Genomic DNA, 25798 nt, shown 5'->3' on the forward strand with positions numbered 1-25798 from the left:
TATGGCCAAGTTAGCCAAAGCATCTGCTAAGCGATTTTCTTCCCTTGGGACATGTTCTAAGACTATGTTGTCAAATCTATTACATAGATTGGAAGTGTACTGAAAACATGGAATCAAGTTATCTTTCTTGACTTCATATTCCCTAAGAAGTTGGTTGATTACTAATTTGGAGTCACCATAAACTTCAATGCTTGAAATCTTTATTTCATTTGCCATTTGGAGACCAATTATCAATGCTTGATACTCGGCCATATTATTTGAGCAATTTTCAGGAAACGAAAAAGCATATGGCAAAATTTGTCTTTATGGAGAAACAAACACCATGCCTGCCCCTGCTTCGTCGGACCGCGCCGCACCATCAAAGAACATCATCCATGGCAGAAGGACATCAATAAAGAAAACCTTCTCATCAGGAAAGTCTTCAAAAATTTCCCAATCCGTTGGTATTGGATGATCAGCCAAGAAGTCAGCAAGGGCTTGTCCTCTGACTGCTTTTCGCGGGACATACAAGATTTCGAATTCGTTGAACAAAATCGACCACCTTGCTAGTCGCCCAGAGAGAACAGGTCTTGACATGACATACTTGAGAGGGTCGGCTTTTGCAATCACATGTACAGTATGAGCCAAAAAATAGTGTCTCAATTTATGGGAAACAAATACTAACGCGAGATAAGTCTTCTCAATTGAAGGATATTTGACCTTTATTGCAATTAGCCTCCGACTCAAATAGTATAAAGCTTTTTTTTTTTTTTTTTATTTTTTATTCTCCTCATTATTTTGTGCGAGGAGAGCCCTAAGCGATTCCTCTTGAGCAGCAATGTATAGTATAAGCGGTTTTCCAGGCGTGGGAGCTCCTAACACTGGGCATTAAGTAGGTATTTCTTGATGTTGTCTAAAGCATTCTGACAAGCTTGGTCCTATATAAAAGGGGCATCATTCTTCATAAGTCGGCTAAATGGCTGGCACTGCCCGGCCAAATTCGAAATGAACCAACGAATGAAAGCGAGTTGTCCTTGGAGGCTTCGCAGTTCACGTAGGTTTTTGGGTGGTGGCATTTTCTGAATGGCCTCAATCTTGGATGGGTCGACTTCAGTACCGCGATGTTGGACAATGTACCCAAGGAACTTTCCTGATGTGACACCAAATGCGCATTTGAGAGGATTGATTTTAAGTTGGAACTTCCTTAATCGATTGAAAACTGTGCGAAGATCTTAAAGGTGAGTTCTTCTTTCTTTGCTTTTGACGACTAAGTCATCCACATAGCATTCTACATTTTTATGCAACATATTATCAAAGATCTTTTGCATGGCCTGTTGATAGGTAGCACCAGCATTCTTAAGTCTTAATGGCATCACCTTATAACAATATATCCCCTTTGGGGTATGGAAAACAGTTAACTCTTCGTCTTTGGGAGCCATTCTTATCTGGTTATAGCCGGAGAAACAATCCGTAAAAGAAAGAGCCTCATGTCCCATTGTTGCATCTTTCGTGAGTTCGACGACAGGTAGAGGGAAGTCGTCTTTTGGACATGCAGAATTTAAGTCACGAAAGTCTACACAAACTCGTATTTGCCCATTTTTCTTCTTGACTGGGACAATACTTGAAATCCACATCGGGTATTTAACCTCTAGGATGAAGCTTGCATCAAGGAGTTTGTTGACTTTTTCCTCAATCTTTCTGGCCTGAAAAAGCATTGGGATTGCTTAATTGGACGTGCATCATGCTTAACTGCCAGGTTGTGGACTGCGACCCTGGGTTCGAGACAACTCAACATAACCTTTCTCCTCTAGAGGGCTTAAGAGTGCACTGATGAAGATTGGTTTAAGTTCTTCGACTGATCCTAAGTTAATCTCCTTGAGTTGGTCGATGGTAGCTTGCCCCCCATCTTTAAGTGTTGGAGGCGCTTCCTTGAAGTCTTCCTCTTGAGAATCTGATTCTGAGTCATCTTCCTCCACCGTGATATGGTAAGAAGTAGCATAAGTCATTTCTTCTTCACCCTTCCTTTCATCTTCTTGCTCTAAAGGCTCCGTGCATATGATGGTTCATCTTTTAACCGTTAATACTCCATCAGTATTCAGTTCGAGCTCTACTTTACGTTTCATTCGAGACGGAATTAGGCTTCGAATGCCATCATCTTTTTCTATCTTGAGTTGAACTTTCTCGTATTTTACTATGTTTTGTTTATCTTTAGATATGGAATTGATGGCTTCAATCCGGGAAAAGACAGACCTTCGTGACTGAGAACTTGACACTTCTTTATTTTGAGCACTAACATTTAATCTGTTAAACACTAAAAAATGGGGTGCATGGTTGCCTTGAGGAGATGATCTATTCATCTGGCCTGTCATATTCAACCTTTCAAATACAGAATTGTGGGGTACTGGAGCTTCAATTCGATCGAACACTGAGGTTCATGAAACAAGCTTTTGATCCTCATTCTCTTTATTTTCCTTAACACTAACGTATTGTGTACTTGCTTTCTTATCCCTTCTTCCTATGGGGACTCGGATAAGCTCGCTTGGCGTGAAACCTAAACCAGTTTTAGGTGAACTGATCCTATGTCCTTGATTTCGCAGCTTCTTTTGTGTCTCATTAAGGCCATGCACTTTCTCGCCGGTGAGTTCGGGGCTGAGTTGCCTAAGTTCCACAGGATTTTCAAAGTCATACCTAGCGTTGGCCAAAAGCTTGTATGCATTTGGATCGAATCCTTCTATTATCCTTTGACGAAGAAGCGAACTTTGTTTTGTTGAATCATAAGATCCAAAGATGAACCCTTTTATTGGCGATTTAGCAGTTTTGGACTTCTCAATCTTCACTATAGGAATTGTTGAGTCTTCTTTGAGCGCTTGTGAATCTTCTCTCATTGAAGAGGGGATGGGCTTTGTCTTTGTTTCTTTCATCTCAACAATCTTAACAAAAGGTGATTATCCTTCCTTCCTTCTAGATTTTGGCACATACTTGAAGATAGACTTGTTCTTAAAGACATTCGAAGATGATCCAAACTCTTGTGTAGAAGTTACGACTTTCTTATGTGTAATGCATTCCTTGGGAGTGAGTTTGACTTCTTTTCCCTTTCTCGATTTTACTTTACCCGTTGAAGGGATATCCGTTGGGAGAACCTCCATTGGTGTATTAGAGTCAGAGTAAAATTTAGCATCTGCAAAATGCGAGTCCACCTCAGCAAATGGTTTATCATTTGCAAATACAGTTTTTATGCCATTCCTATAAAACTTGAAGCATTGATGTAAGGTGGATGGAACCACACCATTTCCATGGACCCAAGGTCGCCCTAGCAATAAGTTATAGGAGGTCTTCGCATCGATAACATGGAATATAGTCTCAGCATTTAACTCTTCACTGGCGAGATGGACTCTAATCATGCTAATTGTTCTTTGTCCTCCTTGGTTAAAGCCTTGGATGACTAGGTGGCTACGAGCCAATTCATCGATTGTGATGTCGAGGTTCTTCATCGTGGATTTTGGCATGGAGCTCACTGCAGAACCTCCATCAATGAGGATACGCGTAACTTTTGTTCCCAGATGTATCCGGAAACAAAAAGCGGGCGGTTGGGTGGCTTCAAGCCTAGCCGCAAGTCCTCGTCGGTAAAAGCGATTGCCGCACAACATGAGGCACAAGTCATTATAAGGATTCACTCTTCATCATCTTCCATACCAGTGTAGTTGCCTGGATCTTTTAAAACTGGGATTTTTTCATCAATTTGTTCAGTCGGCTCATCAACTTCAACGATGGACACTGTGTAAATAGCTTGAACTTGATCATTATTGAAATATCCAGTGGGGAAGAAATCTTCTAATGGGACAGGCTTACAAGGGCCATTGTTGGGGCACTCATCTGGTTGATCTTCTTCCACAATCACCTGTTTTTCTTGAGTCATTCTTATTGGGTGATGTTGGAGCTTTTCCTTTCCCTGCCCCCTACTAAAGTGGGTTTGTTGCTCCAAGGTGGTCCTTTGCTTGTGTGGCTTCTTTCTCGTCACAAGAGTCCATCATTCTTTTACTTGTTCAGGTATCTTTGTCTGAGGCATTTGGATAATCACAGGCTCCAATGAACCAAACTGAATGATCTGAGGGCATTCCAGCTGCATGACTGGGGTCATTTGCCTAAAAAGTCTGGAATAAGTTAGACTGAGACATTCGGATGTGGTAGTGGTATGATTTGTCTCTGCCACTTCATCACCTTCCAAAAGAATTTTCCCTTGTTTAGCGAAAGTCATTACTAACTCCTTGAATATAAAGCACTTCTCAATCGGATGGCTAACAATACGGTGGTATTTGTAGTATTTTAGGTCATTCACTCGCCCCATTTCTTCAGGGCATTTGCACTCTAGGAGCTCGATCATTTTCTTTTTGAGTAGAAAATCTAGTATTCCTAGCACATCAGAGTCCGGGAATGGGTACTCTTTTTTCTCTAGCTCCTTAAGTATCAAGCGCGGCTTCTCCTGCCATAGCTTATCCTTCTCTTGGAATTTGTTTTGCTTATCACTTCCTTTGTTCTTCTCCCTCGTGGAGATCTTCAACGGTACCGCCATGATGGTCATAGTCTCTTTGTTGCCTTTCTTTGTCGGCTTCTCGTCTTTCCTTACTTCTTTCTTATCCTTGCGCTGCTCCAAGGTAGAAGGATTGTTCCCACCATGAGTATTGATGCTGATCTCCATGTCATGGGCACGTGTGGCCAACTCTTCAAAAGTATGGGGTTTGATGCCTTGAAGAATATAGAGAAGTCCCCAATGCATACCTTGCATGCACATCTCAACAGCAGAAATTTCTCAGACTCGGTCTTTGCAGTCCAGGCTAAGTGCACGCCACCTGTTGATGTAGTCTGTAATAGGTTCGTCCTTCCACTGCCTGGTGTTGGTAAGTTCTATCATGCTTACGGTATGACGGGTACTGTAAAAGCGATTTAAGAATTCACGTTCCATCTGGTCCCAACCATCTATCGACTCAGCCTCTAAGTCAGTGTACCAATCAAAGGCATTTCCCTTAAGGGAATGAACGAATTGTTTCACCAAAAGATCACCATCAGTTCCGGCATTGTTACAAGTTTCAACAAAATGAGCGATGTGTTGCTTAGGATTGCCTTTTCCATCAAACTATTGAACTTGGGAGGTTGGTATCCGACTGGCATTCTCATGTTCTCGATTTGCTTTGTGTAAGGTTTCAGATACATAAGAGAACTGTGAGTTGCCCCGCCATATTGTGACTTGATCGTGTTACTAATCATGTCTTGAAGTTGTTGGACAGACAACGAAGCGATGAAGGGGGTAAAGTTGGTTTGGTTTGCCCCCTGTTCGGATGTGGTTGCATTGTAATGACCCGGTCATTTCCTTCCTTTCCTTTTTCCTCAGAATTTTAGTGATGAATTTTTTTTCGTTGAAATTTCTTTTCTAAGTTCAATTTCTCGTCGCTTAGTGTCATCTTGAGTGCTCGGAAATGGTTTTTGAGACTCTTTCCTTTGGATTGACAACTTCCTTTGAGGATCGAGTCATTTCCACAATTTTCATTTTTCGACACTATTCATTTTTTGTCCTTATTCCTATTCGTCCTTTTCCCTATTTCGTCTTTCCCCGTTTGTCACTTTGTTGGCAAAACCTCACTTCTTATACTCGGAGTTGGTTTTTGACTTCACAAATCTTTATCGTGAGTGGTTCCCACGAAATACGTATCTTTACTTTTCCAGAAAAGTACTCTGGTTGCTCCCGGTGTCCAGAGGGGCATAGATGCATAATTCTTTGAAATTAATTTCTTTTCTTGGGGTGTTTTTCGTAAATATCTTTTGAAGATATTTTATTTCAGGGGTATCTAAGAAAATATCTTTTGGAAGATATTTTCATTGTGGGGCAGTTTTGCAGTAGGGGGCCATTGTGCAATTAATGAAAGTTGTTGCAAATTATCTCATTTTGAGCCTGGATCCTCGTACGGGATTCATTTTCATTTTTTGTAGAGTCGTAAACTCTTAGAAGTCCCTTCTGGTTGATGTTTTCCAGTTTCAGGGTTTCTGGCCCCAGTTTGCGCTAAACTTGTTTGGGGCATAACTTTCTGCTCGGGACTTAATTTTTGATGCCGTTTCTTCCGTTATTCTTATTTTCTCATTTTGAATCGTTTTTATTCACAGAGTTTCATCATTTGAGTGCGTCTGCTCAAATTTCACTTTTCCGGACCTAGCGGGGCCCGTTCGGGGCACTTTTTGAGATTTCTATAAAAGGGGGATGAGATATTTTATTTTTTCATCTTCCCCACTCTTTTGCACGACCTGAAGCTTCCATGGCAGCCCAAGGGAGGCTGCCACCTTCTCTCTCCTCATTTGAACTTCATTTCTTTGTCAGAACATAGTAGGGCCTTTGCGTTTTGTGTTCGTGTTGACTATGCGCTTCTTTCACCCTTATTAGAACCCGTTTTTGGCCAAATTTTGAGTTCAAGTTTGAAGTCAAGTTATGATTTTGATGGGGCTTCTTGTGGGTTCATGTAGATCGTGTTGTCCCCGACAAAACCCTTCGGTATCGTCGGATTCGGAACACTTTTTTTTCGGTGGGCTTTTGAGAATTTCATCTCAAATTAAGGTAGGGGACGTCTTAGGTTTATATTATTGTTGTATTGATTGTTTTATAAGCATATACAACTTGTGAGCATGCCTTGTTCAAGTTTTTAGAATTTAATTTACTTATTTTTTTTGTTTAGGATTTAATTCTAATGATGATATATAGTTTAGAATTAAATTGTGGCATGCTAGTAAATTAGGCCTTGGTGAGTTGTGTAACATATATTAAATTTGGAGCATTTGAGTAAGAATTGCAAAACTTATTTAATATTTATCTTTTGTGAAAGATTAATTCACATAGTTGTATCAAGTATGAAACCAACTTGTAATGTGATATTAAAGTAGGCCTTGGTGAGTTCTTTAACATATATTAAATTGAGGACATTTGGATATGTTTGAAAATCTAGAGAAAAATTAATTAATGAGCTTAATTAATTTTATTTTAAGTGTGTTGGTCACTTAAATTGATATTGGAGGTAATAGGTTGATAATCCCTTGAAATGTAGTCTATTTAATCACCTTGTGAGCATGTTACTAATTTGATGTAGAATTAGTACTTGAGACCTCTTGAAATGGTAATTGGACTTACCATGATATAGAATATCACTAACTTGCATAGCTTGTTTAGATATATCTTGTGTAGGTGTAAAGCTTGTTAGAATATTACAATTGTTTACCTTGGAAGCTAGTTGCTAAATTGGGACTTATTTAGTACTTGTGGCTTAGTGTGGTAATGTGGTTCAATTGTTATAAAATATTCTTGTTTTGGTGTATAAATTGCATATTGGAGGCTTGACATGTCATATGCTATCTAGACTTGAATTATAGGACATGGTTTGTGTGGATTTAACCTTATTTGTGCATGGAAGATGGTTTTATGCATTAGTGGATTTGGTATAAGTTTGGTCTAACTTATTGATTTTTGTATAAGTTTTGAACTTATTGATTTTGGAAAGCTTGTAAGGACATATTTCATGTGATGGCTAGCGTTTGGCTCTAGTACGGAGACAAGAGTCTTCTAAGTCATAAGTGCGCACTAGGTAGCACCTTATGGGTCGTAATGCCCGGAATAACTTATGCATGTGTGCACTAGGTAGTGCCTTGTGGGTTGTAATTACCCGGAAACACTTGCTTGGTCTAGTGACCACATGTCCTAGTCTTTCTACTTTGATTTCGAATTCAATTTCAAGTTGTTAATCATGGATTACTTGTAACTTGAGAATTGGTGCTTGCCTATGTATTTTGATCTCATTTAGTATACTTGAAACTGTATACTTGAACTTGTATCCTTATTGGTGTATCTAAACTCTATCTAGTGTATTTACGCTTAGTATGTTTGTCTTGTGTGTGCGGATTTTATTTTTGTATACTTGTGCCATGTATACTCGTCTTGTGCGTATGTGTTTAGCTTAGTATACTTGTGTTTGTATACTTGATTTATGAGTACTCTATACATATATCTTATACTTGTGTATGTATGCTAGATATTGCTCATCCTGTTTAACATGATTTAGTATACTTGTGAGCATGTGTACTTGAATATCGTGTATCATATTTTAATACGGTTTAGTGTACTTTGGCATGTATACTTGTATGCCGTAGTTCATTTCAATTGCATGAGTAGCTTAGGATGCTCCTTGAGTCTCATTTTGATATAGACGTTAGGTGGCATGAGCCCTTTTAACATGTTTCACCATAAGGTAATCTTATTGTAAAATGCTAGGTTGATGCATGCTCATCTCCTACGAGTAGCTTTATGTTACTCACCCACGTAGTGGGGACATTTTTCAGGTACAGGAATCAAGATTCAAGATTCTCATATTGCTTGGATGATTTGTAGCCTTGAAGGTTTCAATTCTTGTAAAAGTTGGCTTGAAATGCCACTTGTAGCCTTATATGTCAAAATGTGTATATTTGATTCCAATTATGTAATGTGTACATAGGTACACTCTATGCAATGTAGTTGACATGTATGAGATGAGGCCGAAGGCCAATGACATGTATCTTGTATTCTATGCAACTTTAATTTTATGAAATATTATGAAAATATTGAAAAATGCTATGTCATTACTTCATAATTTTTGCATCGGGTGTGGGAATTCCATTCTTATTCTTTCATAGGGTCTTATAAATCATGTTTGAAGTGTGGCCAAGGGCCAAACGGTAATTTGAAATCATTTGATAATTTTGGTTTTCAAATTTCCCTTTTCTTGTTTATTTTTGCCTTTTTGCCCGTTGGGGGGTCGAATTTTGTATCAATGGTATTTTTAAGCCATGGACCATTGTAGCGCATCTAAATAGGTAAGTTAGGTTTTCGTGCATGGTCGTTTCTGGACAAACCTTCTTCTTTGGTGAAATAAGCCTCCTATGGACTCATTTTGAAATTTTGTTGCATAATCTGATCTAGGGGCATTCTAGACCTTTCATATCAATTTTAATTTCTACTTTCGACATGATTGAATAGAAAATGTGATTTTAGGGGGGGTTTCTTTTTCATGTTTTTCCAGAAATTGTCGTCTTGGTACCGGAAATCCCTCGTGAAGTTTCAGCTTCCAGTTTGCATTTTAGCAGCTTTTTGGCCTTCATGACCAGATTTCATGGAGGGGCATTTTGGGCATTTTACAGTGAGTTTTTTTTTTTTTTTTTTTTAATTCTCTTGCGAGTCACATAGAAAACTCGATTTTAGGGGGGGTTTCTTCTTCGTATTTTTCCAGAAAAACTCATCTTGACCTCTGTTTCAAGCCTCAGTTTTGGAAAACTTGCTTTGGACCCTTGCTGTCAGCATAGGCATGCCATTGGGCGCCGGCACTAAAAGGGTAAATTGGTAATTATCTAAGAAGATCTGGGTGCAGCCAAGCAAACCGCTAGAAAGATAGTGAAAAATTAATCAAGTTCAAAAAAAAGTTCACTCGATTTAGAGTCCGGACGAGGGAGAAACGAGTGTTTGAAGTTTTGACGTCGCGGCGACCCGACGAAGGCCATGACATGCCCCATGCACGCCCAGCGCCCATGCCGGCATACACTCGTTTCTCCCTCGTCCGGACTCTAAATCGAGTGAACTTTTTTTTGAACTTGATTAATTTTTCGCTGTCTTTCTAACGGTTTGCTCGGTTGCACCCAGATCTTCCTGGATAATTACCAGTTTACCTTTTTAGCCTTAAGTGCTCGTTTTTCTTCGTCATGCCATTTCTCCTTCGTCCGGACTCCGAATCATACGATTCTTGAGTCCATCTTAATTAGTTTTTTGTTGTCCTTCCAGTGGTGTGCTCGGTGGCACCCAAGTCCATAGTTTTCAGAAATGACTATTTTGCCCCTGAGGGCTTATTTGTCATATTTTTGATCTTTTGCTTCCGCATCAGTTCTCATTGAGTTCCACGACCTCATGGAAGGTCACTTTGACTTCTTAGAGTCTTGTTTTCTGTTTTTGCTTCTGCAATTCAGATCCGTTATCGGGTCAATCTTCGGTTCATCACAGGATGCACTGGCTTGAAAAACCAGGGCCGTCACATGCATGGCGAGTCTTGTTCGCCATGGTTGCTTGTGGCGTGAAACCAGGAGGGTGTGTTGGTCCTTGACTTGATTCGGCGGGCTTTTGTACTTCAAGCTTATTCATTAATGAAGTAATCTGCAAGTCTTTGTCTTCTATAGTCTTGGTGAGTTTCTCAATAGCACGGGCCATAGTCACCAATTGTTCTTCTGTCGATGCTATGTCGGCCATCATGACTTGCATGCAAGTTGAATGTGAAGGATTCAGAGAATCAGCATACCTTGGTGAAGTTGCACCTTTTGGAGATACCGGGGATGAGGCTGAGTGTGAGCCCGTGCTTGAATTGGAATCCGAAATGGATCGAGATAAATGTGGTGACATACTTCTTGGAGAGAAGCCTTCCATACCAGCGATGTCTTCCTCAGGGCTCACGATGTTGATCTTCATGGCTCTCAATGATTCAAGGGTGATGAATGGTTGAGCTTTTGTATTCGCAGGCTTAGTGGAGTTGACACGCACTGTGCTTGGCTCTGCGCCAAAGAAGTGGCCATTGCTTTGCTGCGGGTCGTTGGTCCCGTGGAGGTGCGACTATCACTTGATGGAGCGATGGTGTTCTTGGCGGCCTTCGAGGTGAGTGCCTTGTTGGTTGTCACACCCACGACATTCTTACTACCATTCTTCAAGCCATGAGCGATTTGAATCTTCTTGGAGGCCATTGATGCGAGTAAGAGAAGGTGTTGACGGAGTGATTAAGGAGATGGAGATGAGAGGCAGAGAGGTCCCACCGGGTGTGCCAAAAATTTGTACACACAAATTTTGATTCCGAAAAACCTGGTACTAAAATAAATGCGATAACAATAAATAAGATTCTATTACAGTATAGAATCTCCCTCTGATTGAATCTCTTTGGAACATCAGCACAAGGGTTTCAGAAGCTTAATCTTGGGCCGGTGGTTGAACTGTATTTGAGTTCTTCAAAATTGAAGAAAACTCAAATAGATTTCTGAACGAGGGCTGGTGAGGCTTGATCTCGAGCGGTGGATTTGAAAGTCTTCAAAGGATAACGGCACTTGTGTGCTTGTTGTTCTTCAAAATCTTTGAATGTTGAAGGGCTTTGATGAAGAACGGCGTAGATGTGGCACGCTTGTTCTTCTTCTTCTTCTTCAGAAACTTCAGAGTTTTTGTTGAGTCAGAGCTTCGGCAGAGCTTCGATGTTTTGTTTTTCTCTTTCTCTGTGTGTATTTTCTGTGTCTCTGTAGGTGTCATTTCTCTTGTAAGGTGGCCTTATATTTATAGGCCAATGAGTGGGTTGTTTAATTTGGAAACTTCCCAATATTTTGCGATTCTTCCATAAATAAGGGATTTATTTTCTTTTATATGGAAATCAATTCAAATTCAAATTTGAATTTTATCGCACTTTTCTTTAAAGGTTTGGACCTATAAGATTTTAACACATGTCCATTGATGGGACCCGTATTTGTGAAATTTAATTAATCAAGGAATATTTGACTTCTTGACCAATCCGACGGTGATTAGACCATCACAATTTTTAAGTGTCTACAAATTGTCGCCTCAAAATAAACAAAATATATTAGAAAATCTAAAACTATAACTGTTTAAAAATAAAAGTATTCCTAAATTATTTATTTCTCAATCTTTATCTTTTTTGCATATCTCATTTCTTTATGAAATGAATCATTGTCAAGTGTGAATTTTTTTAATTCTTCCACCGCAAAATAAGTTTTCACGACTTGTTATTGAGTATTGTTTATCTTCACCAGAAAAAGAAAAGATTTTCCTTTGCAGCTTGTCACTTTGTTGCTTAATTCATCTATGTCTTGCAAAAAGAACAAATATAATTTAAAACTATTGAGAATTTAGAGCTATTGAGAAATTGAAGTAAATATTTTTTTAATTTAATTAAAATTTTATAAATAAGGATGGAAAATTACCTCAATTTGTAATTGTAGTAAATCATCTAGTGAACAATTTATTAATGTTTGGCAATCATTGATCACTGTTAGGGTTGCAAGTGTTCCAATATGTTCCATACTTTGCACTTTAAGTATCATCATGAATTTGTACATGAGTAAAGATAAAGAACTATGTATTTATAATATTATTAAACCATTGAAATAAATACAATAATAAGATTTTAAGATATAATAATACTTTTGAAAGTATTTTGGGTCAGTTATGTTGCATCGAGGACAATATATTCTATCTTTTTCAACTTTAATTTTCTTGTTGCATTTCTTATACGCGTTGTACCACGGTTCGCGATCATTGACGACATTTTCAATTGTTGCTTTGAAAGAGTAATTTGTTTTCTACAGGTTGTGCAACAAAATATAACTTCTCAATATATAAATTGAATATAAAAATGTGATACACAATTAAGGAAGATTAAGAAATATACTGAAATTTAATACCTCAAAGGACATTGTAGAACTATTATGTCTTGAAGTTTGACTTTTCAGCATCATTGAATTTTTGATCTTTTGTACTGGAAATCAAACTTGTCATTTGGACTTGTCCACATATAAATTATCTTGTAAAATAATTAAATAAATAAAACAAAAAAACATATTCTCTTTCTACAAATAGTGTATGTATAATGTAAAAGAAGTTACAATAAATAACGAATCAATATATTAATGATTTGACACTTTCAATATCCATATTAATTTGTAATGTAGATCTTTTTTGTGTTTGAAGAGACAAGCCTGGAATATACATTGTTATTGATAAGTGCACAAAACTTGTTATTTTATACTTAATAATAAATGATGAATTAATATTTTTATTAGATAAATGTTCTTATCCTTACTTTTATATTTTGTAGGGCCTGATTTCAGAATAAGAAGAAAAGAGACAAAAATAGCAAATTTATGAGATTATACGATCAGTCAAATTCAAATTTGACTTTCCATCACATCAAGTCAAAGATCAAACCAAATTGGAAAACAGCAAGATTTTTGGAAGATTTTATTTTATTTTATTTCACTTCTGAATTAGAATTTTTTCCTCCCAATCGTTCCATTCAAACTCTATAAATAGGGACATAGGTAGAGGAAGTGGATGTACATTGTGAGTGAGATAAAATAATAAAAGTTAGAGAGAATTTTTGTCTTCAATTTATTTCTTAAAATTTTTATTATGAAGATTGTTTTTATTTTTTTATTTTTTTATTTTATTATGTTAGCTTAAACACCCCTTCTGAAGGGAGTAATGAAGCCACCATGTCTGAAATATAAGTAAATTTAGTATAATTCTTTTATGAAATTTTCTCTTTAGAGCATTATTTTACTCTTTTATTATGTATTCTTATTTTGATAATAAAAAATAGAAAGAGGATTTTTCGTGTTTGCCAATTAATGGTAATTTGGAGAATGCCAATTTCTATTTTCCAAAAATATATCAAATTAAGTAAAATATGTTCTCAAGCAATTATTATTTCACATTATTATTTTGCCTTCATCTTTCCAAGTTGTAATTGGACTGGTGGAGTGATTTGTTTACAATAAATTTACATACAGAGAAATATACAAATTTATTTATAGTAAGCTGTGGTGGTGGATTCTTTCCTTGAGATTTTTCTTATTATTTGATTAGAATTTATTTTGTCTTATTTATTTATTTTATTTTTAGTTTATTAGTAATAAATCATTAAATTGTTTTAAAAGTTATTCTTCCTTAAATTTTGGTTTTAATTTTGATTCACGAGTTTAAATCATGTATAATTTGACCCTGCTTATTCTATACCATCTTTAATTTAGTTTTTGCATGTTTTTCTTATTTTTGCACGAAGTGTAGAAAAACAATGACAGAATTCATAATTCTACACTTGTCAAATGGCGCCATTACCGTATGAAGATTGAGAATTCAAAGATTAATTCAGAACTAAAATTTTTGGGGGCCCACCCGAACTTTCTATCCCTCCCTTTCATTCTTTTTACTTCTTATTTTTTTTGTTCTTTCTTATAGGTTGGTAGGCTTTTGAAAAAAAATAAAAAAATAAAAAAAGAAAAAAGAAGGAAGAAAAAAAATTTATTCATCCGTTCACAAGTCTACTGTTATTATTATTATTTTTTATATTTTATTTTATTTTATTTTTCTTAATTTTCTTTTACTTTTCGTCCTCAAAAAGGAAAAAAAAAAAAAAAAAAAAAGAAGACAAATACAAAGTCAAACTGACTTCTACAAAATCAAACTGCCTTTTCTTCTTCATTGATTGCTTGTGATTGGTGTTTTATTCATATTCTCAGTGAGAGTTGCAAAGAGAAGCATAAGCATTAATGAAATAAAAAAGGCGGGGCCTGTTTGTACTCCATTTCAGGCCCATCTTTGTATTCATATTCTCAATGGGAGTTTACCGATGCTTGTCACTCTACTTTTGAGCAATTAAAATCCGCACTTACTATTGCACCCATAATCCAGTCACCTGATTGGAACCTACCTTTTGAGATCATGTGTGATGCGTCAGATTATGCAGTCGGGGCTGTTTTAGGGCAAAGAGTTGATAGAGCACCTTATGTCATCTACTATACTAGTAAGACCCTGAATGATGCCCAACTTAACTACTCCACCACTGAGAAGGAATTGTTGGCGGTAGTGTTCTCATTTGACAAATTTTGCTCTTATTTGATAGGATCTAAGGTCATCATTTATATCGATCATGCTGCGTTGAGGCATCTTCTCTCCAAGAAAGATACCAAACCTAGGTTGATACGATGGATCTTACTCCTTCAGGAATTTGACCTTGAAATTCATGATAAGAAAGGCTCTACAAATGTAGTCGCTGATCATTTGTCTCATCTAGTTGTTGATTCGATTAGCAATTTTCTTCCCATCTCTGATTATTTCCCTGATGAGTAACTTTTTGTGGTATCTCCTGCACCATGGTATGCTGATATTGTCAATTACATTGTCACAAGTGAAACCCCTTCTACTTGGTCTAAGCAAGAGAGAGATAAATTCCTAGCTAAGGTTAAGGAATATTTTTGGGATGACCCCTACCTATTTAAGTATTGTCAAGATCAAATCATCCGTAGGTGTATCCCCGAGTTAGACCAAGAGTCCATCATTTCATTCTGTCATGATCAGGCCTGTGGTGGCCATTTTAGCTCTAAACGGACCGCTGCAAAAATCTTACAATCAGGCCTTTATTGGCCCACCCTTTTTAAGGACACCCGTACCTACTGTCTAGCATGTCCTCGATGCCAACTCTTAGGTAAAATTACCAAAAGGAATGAATGGCCCCAACAATCCATACTTGTGGTTGAAATCTTTGATGTTTGGGGTATTGACTTCATGGGATCCTTTATCTCTTCATATGGGTATACCTATATTCTTCTGGCCGTTGATTATGTGTCCAAATGTGTAGAAGCCTTAGCCACCAAGACAGCCGACCATAGGGTTGTGGTGAAATTCTTGAAAGACTTAATTTTGTCTCGCTTCGGTACACCTCGAGCCATAATCAGTGATAATGGTTCACATTTCTGCAACAAAGTTTTTGCTCGCCTGATGTCCAAATATGGGATCACCCATAAGGTAGCCCTATCTTACCACCCACAAATCAATGGTTAGGCTGAGGTAACTAATAGGGAGATCAAACATATCTTAGAGAAAATGGTTAAACCCACAAGAAAGGACTGGAGTCTCCGCCTTCATGATGCTTTATAGACCTATCATACTGCTTATAAAACCCCTATAAGAATGTCTCCATACCGATTGGTCTATGGCAAAGCCTGTCACTTACCTGTCGAACTGGAACATCGTGCTTATTAGCCATCAAGGCCATGAACTTTGATTATGATCAAGCAGGTGAGCGTAGGACACTTCAACTTAATGAGTTGGAAGAACTCAGAAATGATGCCTATGAGAGTTTGAGGATTTATAAAGGTAAGACTAAATTGGAACATGACAAACAAATTTTAAGAAAATGAGTTTTTCCAAGGCCAAAAGGTTCTTTTGTATAACTCCCGTCTTGTATTGTTTCCTGGGAAGTTGAGGTCACGATGGTCTGGTCTATATTATGTACACCATGTTGCTAGTCATAGTGCCATTGAGGTACAAGATCCCAAAACTAGAAAGCTGTTTAAAGTCAATGCTCATCATTTAAAGCCTTTCCTTGAGCTTGAGGCTCACGTCATTGAGGAAATTTTCCTCGTCGATCCGATCTATTCGGATTAATCTCTTTTGGGGGTACTTCTCCTATTGCGTCTGGCTGAAGACGTTAAACTTAGCTCTCCTGGGAGGCAACCCAGCCGGTTGTGTCTATTCAGTTACCTTGGATTAATTTTTGAGTTTTAACCAGTTGTATCTCACTCCTACTCGTTAGCTCCGTAACTGTTTAGTATTTGAATATGGTTATATTTTGTTTTGGGGTGCTATATTTGTCTGATATGGTTTTCGATTCCATAACCTCTTTTGCAAAAATTATACTCCATATCGAAATAAGTAAGGTATATATGTTCCAATGTTTCTCTATATATCTCCACCTATACTTGTCCATTTAGTTTCTATATTCTTTGGTGCCAACACTAGGGACAGTGTTGTCTTTTGTTTGGGGGTGGGGCAATGCTCTTGCTTCTATGGAAATTATAAGTTGAATTGCATGTCATGTCAAATTTGGGTGAATTATTGTTCATGTATGATTAGTAATTGGTATTTTATGGCAGTTTTGAATCTTTAAATTCATGTTTTGGTATATGTGGCCCACATCATTATCCAGTTTGACTATTGTTAATGATAATTAGTCTCTAGTGTACTTCACTTCTCACAGATGCATACTAGTATCTTTTTGTGGGGTATAAGCCTAACCTTATGTGATATATTACATGTGTTGAATACGAGTTGGTAGACCTTGAAAAGTAGATGTCCTTGTCATGATGATAGAGAAATATGCATGATTAGTTAATACCTTTCACGAAGTAACCAGGCCTCTTGCCTCAATAAGCAGTGAGTGTTCATGTCAAAAAGTGGAGGGTTAGGAAAAAATGAAAGTGTTGGTTTAGGTTTGAAGTGTAGTTGACTTGAGTTAATAAGCTCTTTGGGGTGTCTTTACACCTAATGCCCTAATGCCCTAAAACTGTCTGGTTAGGAGTCATTTGCCTAAAGCTCGTTACATGGGTCATCTAGAAAGCTTAAGGGACTTAAACATTGCACAGCTTGCCATCTTTAAAAAAAAAAAAAAAAAAAAAAAAAAAAAAAAAAGATTGTAGAAAGAAAGATGAAAAATTCGCATGCATAAGTAAAGTCATGAATTCATGCCTTGGGTACTCTAACTTGGAAGGGAATACTAATGAGTTGAAGCTATTATGATGTGTAATATAAGGACAAAAGGGTAAAACACATAATTGGATGCTAGTTCACTTCAAAAGGAAAATAGGGATTGAGTGTTATTGGAAATATGTTGAATTGAACTTTGTGTGGGGACCATAGTATTATTGCATGTAATTAGAGGTTTGTGATTGCTAGAAAATATTAATCTTTCTTATACTTGACATAATAGCTAACTTGATGATGATCCGTATGTAATCGTTTTCGATTCCATGGAAGTAATTGAGCTAAGTGCAAAGTGTGCACAATTTTGGATGTTTGTGGGTATCATCTCTGGAAACTCTCACGAGGCTATAGCTTGTCCACTAGGGTAACCTAGGGGTTTAAGGCCTTATTACATATGGTAAATGCAATCAAAAGTAGCCTGCGAAAGTGGCATATTTTTAGTTAGGAGTCAGTCAAAGTAATAATTTTGTAAATTTATCTCTTTTTGCCTTTAATTACTAGACGACTAGCAAAAGCTTGTTTAGGGGTAATGGTGGTGTGTCGCCGCACCAACGCTTAAGAGTGTGGGTGTGCAATGTGGCCAAGTTTTGCATTTATAAGAGCCACTATTACCTCTAACTACAAAATATAGATAGGGCAAGTAAGGATTGTCCCAAGGGATTGGTGGGTCGTATTGGGTTGTGGAATCGAGATTAGGGTTAGTAGGTCGAGTGATCAAAAGTTTGGTTGGTGATTGAATTATACTAATGTGCAATTTAAATTAAAGTAACAATAAGATATAATAGAGAGAGTAAAAGAAAGAGAGAGATCTTGGGGTTTAGAGATCACCACTAAGCATAGCTTTTTTACACCCTTAATGAATGATTAATGAGGGAAAAACATGTATTGTAACAATAGTGTGTGTGTGTGGTTGTTTCAACAAGCATGGATGACCAATTAAGCATATATTGTCTAAGCAACAAAATGAAAAGCACAATATATCAAACTAAGTTATTAATCCTTCCTTTAAGCTCATAATCGAAACACATCACAAGATTAGAGACATTTGCTACTTGCATTCATAAGCATGGAACATTAAACAACAAGTATGGATTGTCCTCCCATTTAACATCTAAACTACAACTACACTACAATTAAGCTAAGGACATGAAATTAAACTAATTAAACTAAGGGAGAGGCACAATCCATTAAGAAATAAGTATGAACCATCAAATAAACCACAAGAGCATTCTATTAAGCACTATGTTTTGACAATCTCTAGATCCATAGCATCAACACACATAGACATGCATCAATAACACAAAATCTAAAGACAAACACATGAACATCTATTCTAGCATACATAAACATATGGATAGAATGAAATGGTCAATTGGAAGCATTAAAACACACAAATCATTGAATAAACAAGATATATGCATAAATAAATGAAACATGTATCACAATACAAATCCCTCAGTAATACACAAATCAAGATGTAGAAAGCATGCTTAGGGCTAACTCTAGCCCTAAGAGGATGTCTAGCCACTCATGGATGATGTTTTCCAACCCTCAAGGGCAAGCTCCGTGGAAGAAATCTGCTCATTAGTTGATGAAGAACCTCCAATGGTGTCTCTAGCCTCCTCTTCTCCTTTGCTTCCTTACTAAGAATTTTCTAGCCTCCAAGTCTCTATTATCTTGTATGTTGTATTGCATTCTATCATATTCTCTTCTATTCTATTCCCCTCTAAAAAGGTGCCTCTTATTCCTTATATAGGTAGGTCAAATGTCACCCAAATGAGCTGGGTTCGTACACCAATATTCCTCCCAATGATTGGATAGAGGAAAACTTTTTATGAGCTGGCAATTTAACTTTTTTGCACTGGAGGAAGTTCGATCGATCGAACCTTAGACTTGGATCGATCGAACATGGCTGAGATCTATCGAAATTAGGCGGGATCGATCCACGATGGCGGCACCGTTTTGGATAAGGACAAGTCTGAGATATTTTTAGAGATATTTTTGGGAAAAGGACAAAAGTGGTTGGTAGGGTGGTACAGCTGGATAAAATCTAGCATGTGGATAAGGACAAGAAAGTTCGATCGATCAAAGAATCAAGTTGGATCGATCGAACTTTGAGATCTTTGAATAAGGACAAACATGGCTTAGATCCATCTTAAAGTGCTGAGATCGATGAAAGTTGGATCAATTGAACTTTTCTTGAGATCGATCGAAGTTGCTAAAATTCCATGCTTTGCTTCCTTTTGCTCTACTTTGCTCCTTTCTTTGATTCATCCTAGAATTGCTGCATTTCTAATCTTATTTGGCTGAGTTAGCTTATTTTAGGGATAAGTACCTAAAAACAGAAATAACACGAAATCAATACAAAGCGGGAAAATAAGATAGATAAAGGTTCTAGAATACCTAAGCTTAAGGGGTTTAAATGTGCACTTTTCAGCCTTCATCACACGCCCAAACTTAAATATTGCTAGTCCCTAGCAATAAACTATAAAGTAAAGGAATGAAATGAAAACTATACAAGTATAAACTAGAAAGTAATAAATGGATAACGCCACTTTCGTAGGGAACACGATTGCATTTAGCACATGCAACAAGCCTTTTAAACCCTTAGGTTACCCCTAGTGGACGAGTGAAGTGTAATACCCCTAATTTCAAAAGGATAGTCCTGCTATTTAATTTATTGTTTTAATTGAATTTTTGATTATTTAATTGTTTATTTGAATTGTTTGAATTATTTGAATTACATAAATTACTTGACTTATTTGAATTATTTGACTTATGTGAATTAGTTGAGTTATTTGACTTAATTTTAAATTGGTAAGTTGTTTAACTGACATAGTTTTTATTTCTTTAAATCACTATTTTAATTTAATTATTTGTTTTCATTTAATGATTCAGATTAGGGTTCTTTTAAGATCACGTATGTAGCCGACATAATTCATTAATTAGGTTTTCTATGGGCCAACTAAGGATTTAGTGTAGGGTTTGAATTAACCTAGGGTTTGGTGTAAACCTATAAATATATGTCATGAAGTTAGGCCTAGCATTTTAGAACCCTATTCACATCTGTGGAGGTAGAGAAAGAACAGAGGAGGGATTTCAGTAGGAATTGTCAAAACTTTTGAAGACGACGTAGAGATTTTGAATAAAAGTCTCAAAGGCAAGTTCTAATTCTAGCTCTTTCCTTTGGCTTGTGTTCTTTGCATGCCTAATACAACTCCAGGAAGATAGTAATGGTTAAAAATTAATCTGCGTCTTCATGTTTCTAATGTTTTAAAACTGATCGTAGTTGTATGATTAAGTATTGCTTGTTTTGAGGTTTTCTTGTTTAACCTTTAATTGAATGCATGTAAATTGAAGTATATAGGGTTTTAATTAATCTGGAACACCTGGGAATACAGTGGAATTAAACTGGATCATAGGGTTGAATGCTTTAATCAGTGAGTGTTCAGGAATAAACAATTACTTTGTTTTAAGTTTTATTGTGTAAGTTGTGTTCCGAAGAATAATTGGGTTTGTATAAAGATTTAAATTGTCTATTTAACATAATAGAACTCAGTTTAGAGACCTAGAAGTCTTAGTAATTGAGGACAGATAAACTGAACGTCGCCGGAATAGACACAGGGGACGAAAACAAGCAGAGAGGAGGAGAGGGGGAAGAGGCGGCTCCATGGAATCATGGAGCCAGCTCTAAAAGGATTTGGAGGCGGCTACAAATAGGTTGGAGCCAGCTCTATCATGTTTGGAGGTGGCTCTAACTTGTTTGGAGCCAGCTCCTTCATGGTTTTTCAAGGTTTTTCCAGTTTTGGTTCTTTTGGCGATAGTTTGGGCTACGAGACTCGGATTTTATGATTTTCAGATTCTGGAGGAAGCTAGATTTGGGTGTTTAAATATGTTCTAAGTCTAGTTAACACTTAAGAGAGTGGATTAATGCTTAATAAACCAGTAGGAGTTTATAGCTTGAACACTGGTAAGTCACGGCTGAAATTGTTTTATTTAAGTGCAGAGGAATGTTAAATTGTTGAACCTTGATTTATTTATTCTTTGTGAGTGGAAATTTTATTAATATGATATTATTAATAGTGGACAAGCATGATAATTATTATGGTTTTATTAGACTTGTCATGGTTTTATGGACGAGAAGAATAAATTATCTACATGCTCAGAGTAAGATAATTTGTAATGAAGATATGGGATGAACATGATGCTTATCTGTTTAATTTATGTTCATTATGGAATTAATTGATATGTCTTATTATTTTGATCTATCAGTTACTGGAGTAAGCATGTTAGTGTATATTTCTATTTATGCCTATTATGGTTTAGTTGTTATGTGCATTGATTATGTATTCTATCAACTGTTGGATTGATTGGATTGTATGTACCAGTATGGGACGGTGACATACTAGGTTTGGATTAACTTAAATTGCTAAGTCCTACCTACTTTGGAATAAGGGAATGAATCACAAAAATAGAATCCTCCTTATGTATAAGTTTGTGCGGTTGAATAAGCTGAACGACTTAAGTCTGTGCGGTTGAATAAGCTGAACGACTTACTGGATTTCTTATGGATGAATGTGAACGGATTTTAAATATATTATTATGGTACCGTGACTTGAGCTTGAGTCTCAGAGTCAACGGTTAGGGAGCGTATATGCAATTGGACTCGTAACTGGCTATGCTGGTTGAGGTGTATCCTGTTAGGCTTAAGTAGTCTTGCCCACTCAGGTGTGTTTTGCATGTTGCCTTCTACTCAGGTTGAGACCCGTATCATAGTCCAGTGAGAGTCCATAGTGTGGATATATATATATATATATATATATATAAACACGGATTATATAGTTATTGTTGAGTTGGTTAGAGTGTATATGCGTATCGAGTCTCTGCTTGGATTGTAGTAGGATATAACTTGTTCGTGGGCCTAACCCACTCCTATTTTTTAGGTGTATGTCAGTTCCAGGCTTGAGCTTGTTCGTGATGAGCAGCGACGATCTTCCATTCTACTGATGATGCAGGACTTCTTTCCAGATATTGGCTTTGGATTTTATCTTCAGTTTTACTTTCATTCAGTTTGGGATTTTTATTAGGGGTCCACTAGAGATGGATTCCCGAGTTGTTTAACTTATGGAGGTTTTGGATTATCGGGATTTAAGTATATTTAATATTAAAGGATTTTATATTTTAGTTTCTTTCAGCTCATTATATTATTTCTTTAATCACTTTGTATTCCGTGTTCGCTTTAAAATCTTAATTGTTTAATATTTCCCTCGGGTTTGGGCCTGGGCCTGATCAACCCGTGTCTCGGATCCGAGGGGTATCACAATTGGTATCAGAGCACTCCAGGTTCAATTGTCTCTAGGGTGTTTCGTATTAAGTCTTCTGCGTAGTGTTTTCTCTTGATTAGAGCTTAAGTTTAGGATTCGTTGAGTTCTTTTACGGTTCGCTTAAAATGTACTGATGTCTGTCTTTCTGTGTTAACAGATGGTTAACGGTAGGAGAAGAGGATAGAATGTGCAAGGAAATAAGAGGCAGAGGAGACCGGCACGTAGGCAGCAAGAACGCCTACAGTGTCAGCTAATGGAAGAGGAGCAGCAATTATCTAGATTTGAGGATGATGATGATCAGTTTCGTAATGAGCAAGAGGAAGTTCAGCAGACTCCGGGACAGGTTAGAGATCCAGAGTTTCCTCCTCACCTCAATGACTTCATTGCTTGGGCTATAGAAGCTGGGGTAATAGCTGCACTTCAGAATCAACCACCGGTTCAGTAGGCACCTGTACCAGCACGGTTGTTCATACTGAATTATGGGAAAAGGCTAGGAGTTCTTTCACAAAGGGGAGTCACCTGTGTTCTCAGGCTCCACCGATACGAGAGCAGCTCACTAGTGGAAACAGGACATCAAGCGACATCTTCACTTGGTTCAGTGTATGGAGGTTCAGAAGCAGATGCTTGCTACTTTCAAGCTAGTTGGAGATGCACTACAGTGGTGGGAGTCAGTTACCACCGCAGAGGAGATGATGTCATTGACCTATGATTAGTTCAGTGCATGCTTTGATGAGAAGTACTTCCCTTATGCAGTCAGGGCAGCCATGAAGACTGAGTTTCTTAATCTGCAGAAAGGGAACATGACAGTGGCGGAATATGAGCAGCAGTTCACGCGCTTGTCTCTTTTTACTCCGGAGGAGGTGGATACAGAGGAGAAGAAGTGTAACAGTTTCGTTAAGGGACTGATGTGGTCTATCAAGAGAGCTATTACAGGTAGTCCAACTTATACTACATATGCTCAGGTGGTAGACCCCACTCTACAGCAGTATCAGTTGACCGTGGACTTCAGACAGTCTCGTGGGGAGAAGCGGGGTAATAAAGACTCTGCTAATCAATAAGCTGAAAAGGGGAACGGCAATGGTCACCGACAGAATGACAAGGGCAAGTTCCAGGGACAACAGCCTTGGAAGAAGCACAAGGGTGGTTCAGATACTCATAGGAATGGGGCACCTATTCAGAGGCAGTCGAATGGGGGACCACAGGCAGGACAGGGTCAGCCACCGGCTAACTGACAGAGGAGGCCATTTGGTACTTTCTAGGGTAGTTGTTACACTTGTGGAGAGTATGGTCATACAACCAGGCAGTATCCTAAAGCAGGACAGGGACAGGGACAGGGACAGGGACAACATGTGCAGCTGGGACAGAGGGCGCCAGTGCCTCTACCAACTCCACAGGTTCCACAGATTCAGGGACAGACACATCTAGCTTTACCGGCACCGCTGCAGACTCAAGGATAGGTACAACAGCAATTGCACTATGGCAAGGTGTACAACCCCATGCCACAGGATGTTCAGGCACCTCAAGCTATTGAGGGTAAGTTTCCTATTCATGGTTTGCATGGACGTGTTTTATTTGATACGGGTACTACACACTCATTTGTAGCTAGGACTTTTGTTGTTTTATCTGGTATGAGGATGAGGGTATGCACTAGACCTCAGGGTATTTCTACACCATTGGGCGATACAGCCATTTTACATAAGAGTTATGGGCCTGTGATACTAGATGTTGGCAAACTCAGATTTCTAGTCAATCTATTGGTCCTGGACATGCACACTTATGACGTGATACTTGGGATGGATTGGTTATCTCACTACCATGCTCAAGTTAATTGCTTTGATAGGTCTATTGTGTTTACCATACCTGGTCAGGATATGTATGTTGTAGCAATGCCACTATCTAATGGGGGTGGTAGCACGTATTTGTTCCATGTGGAGGAGGAAAGAGAGGATGGGGTTACTGTATCATTGGATCGTATACCAATTGTATAGGACTTTTCGGATATATTTCAGGAGATTCCAGGGTTGCCACCTAGTCGCAAGATCGACTTTATGATTGACTTAGCTCTAGGCACTACGCCTATTGCTAGGGCACCGTATAGGATGGCACCAGTAGAGATGAGAGAGCTGAGGGATCAGATTCAGCAATTACTCAACCAGGGTTTCATTCGTAGGAGTACTTCACCCTGGGGAGCACCAATTTTGTTAGTGAAAAAGAAGGATGGTTCGCTTTGCCTGTGTATTGATTACAGGGAGTTGAACAAGGTTACTATTCGTAACAAGTATCCGTTACCCAGGATCGATGATTTGTTTAATCAGTTAAGGGGAGCCACATATTTCTCCAAGATTGATCTGCGTTCTGGGTATCATCAACTGAGGGTTAGGGAGTAGGATATTCCTAAGACAGCGTTTCTCACAAGATATGGTTCTTATAAGTTTCGTGTCATGCCGTTTGGGACGACTAATGCACTAGCAGTGTTCATGGACTTAATAAACAGAGTCTTCAGGGCTTATTTGGATCAGTTTGTTATTGTCTTTATTGATGATATCTTGATCTATTCTCAGTCGGAGGATGATCATGTGATACATCTACGGTTAGTTTTGCAAACACTTCGTGAGCACCAGTTATATGCCAAGTTCGAGAAGTGTGAATTTTGGCAGCGGGAAGTGAAGTTTCTGGGTCACGTGGTGTCAGAAAGGGGAATAGCGGTGGATCCAGCCAAGGTTTCAGCAGTGGTTGAGTGGGGACAGCCTACTTCACCTACTGAGATTCGAAGTTTTCTCGGTTTGGAAGGATATTACAGGAGGTTCATCCAGGGGTTCTAAAAAATAGCAGGACCACTCACTCATCTGACTAAGAAGGGTGTACACTTCGTATGGGATGAACATTGTCAGAGAGCTTTTGATGAGCTAAAGATTAAGTTGACTTCTGCACCGGTTTTTTCTACCCCACAGAGCGGGATAGAGTATCTGGTTTACATGGATGCTTCGTTGCAGGGTCTTGGATGTGTTTTGATGCAGAAGGAGCGACCGATTTCATATGGATCTCGAAAGCTTAAGCTTTATGAGCTTAATTATCCAATACATGATTTGGAATTGGCAGTTGTGGTCTTTGCCTTGCGCATATAGAGGCATTATCTGTTGGG

The 25798-nt window shown here is 37.9% G+C and overlaps 1 protein-coding gene across 1 annotated transcript; it reads right to left on the reverse strand.

Annotated features, from left to right (window-relative positions):
• Nucleotides 1-303: 303 nt before the first annotated feature.
• Nucleotides 304-1613, reverse strand: LOC132296473 (uncharacterized). Its single transcript, XM_059794673.1, has 2 exons — nt 1328-1613; nt 304-596 (listed from the first exon to the last, which is right to left on the reverse strand). Exons 1-2 carry the CDS (start codon nt 1611-1613, stop codon nt 304-306), a joined length of 579 nt encoding a protein of 192 aa, XP_059650656.1.
• Between the last annotated feature and the right edge of the window lie 24185 nt (nt 1614-25798).

Source organism: Cornus florida, unplaced genomic scaffold (genome assembly GCF_030987335.1).
Source record: "Cornus florida cultivar Cherokee Brave unplaced genomic scaffold, ASM3098733v1 CherokeeBrave_3.0.0_Hap2_Chr02, whole genome shotgun sequence".
Taxonomy (NCBI): Eukaryota; Viridiplantae; Streptophyta; class Magnoliopsida; order Cornales; family Cornaceae; genus Cornus; species Cornus florida.

What these genes read in the sequence shown, in the direction of transcription:
- LOC132296473 (XM_059794673.1), bottom strand. Translation starts at nt 1,613, where the DNA reads ATGTGGATTTCAAGTATTGTCCCAGTCAAGAAGAAAAATGGGCAAATA. An exon ending in ATTAAGACTTAAGAATGCTG is followed by an intron (nt 597 to 1,327) that starts GTGCTACCTATC and finishes TGATTGCAAAAG; the next exon opens with CCGACCCTCTCAAGTATGTC.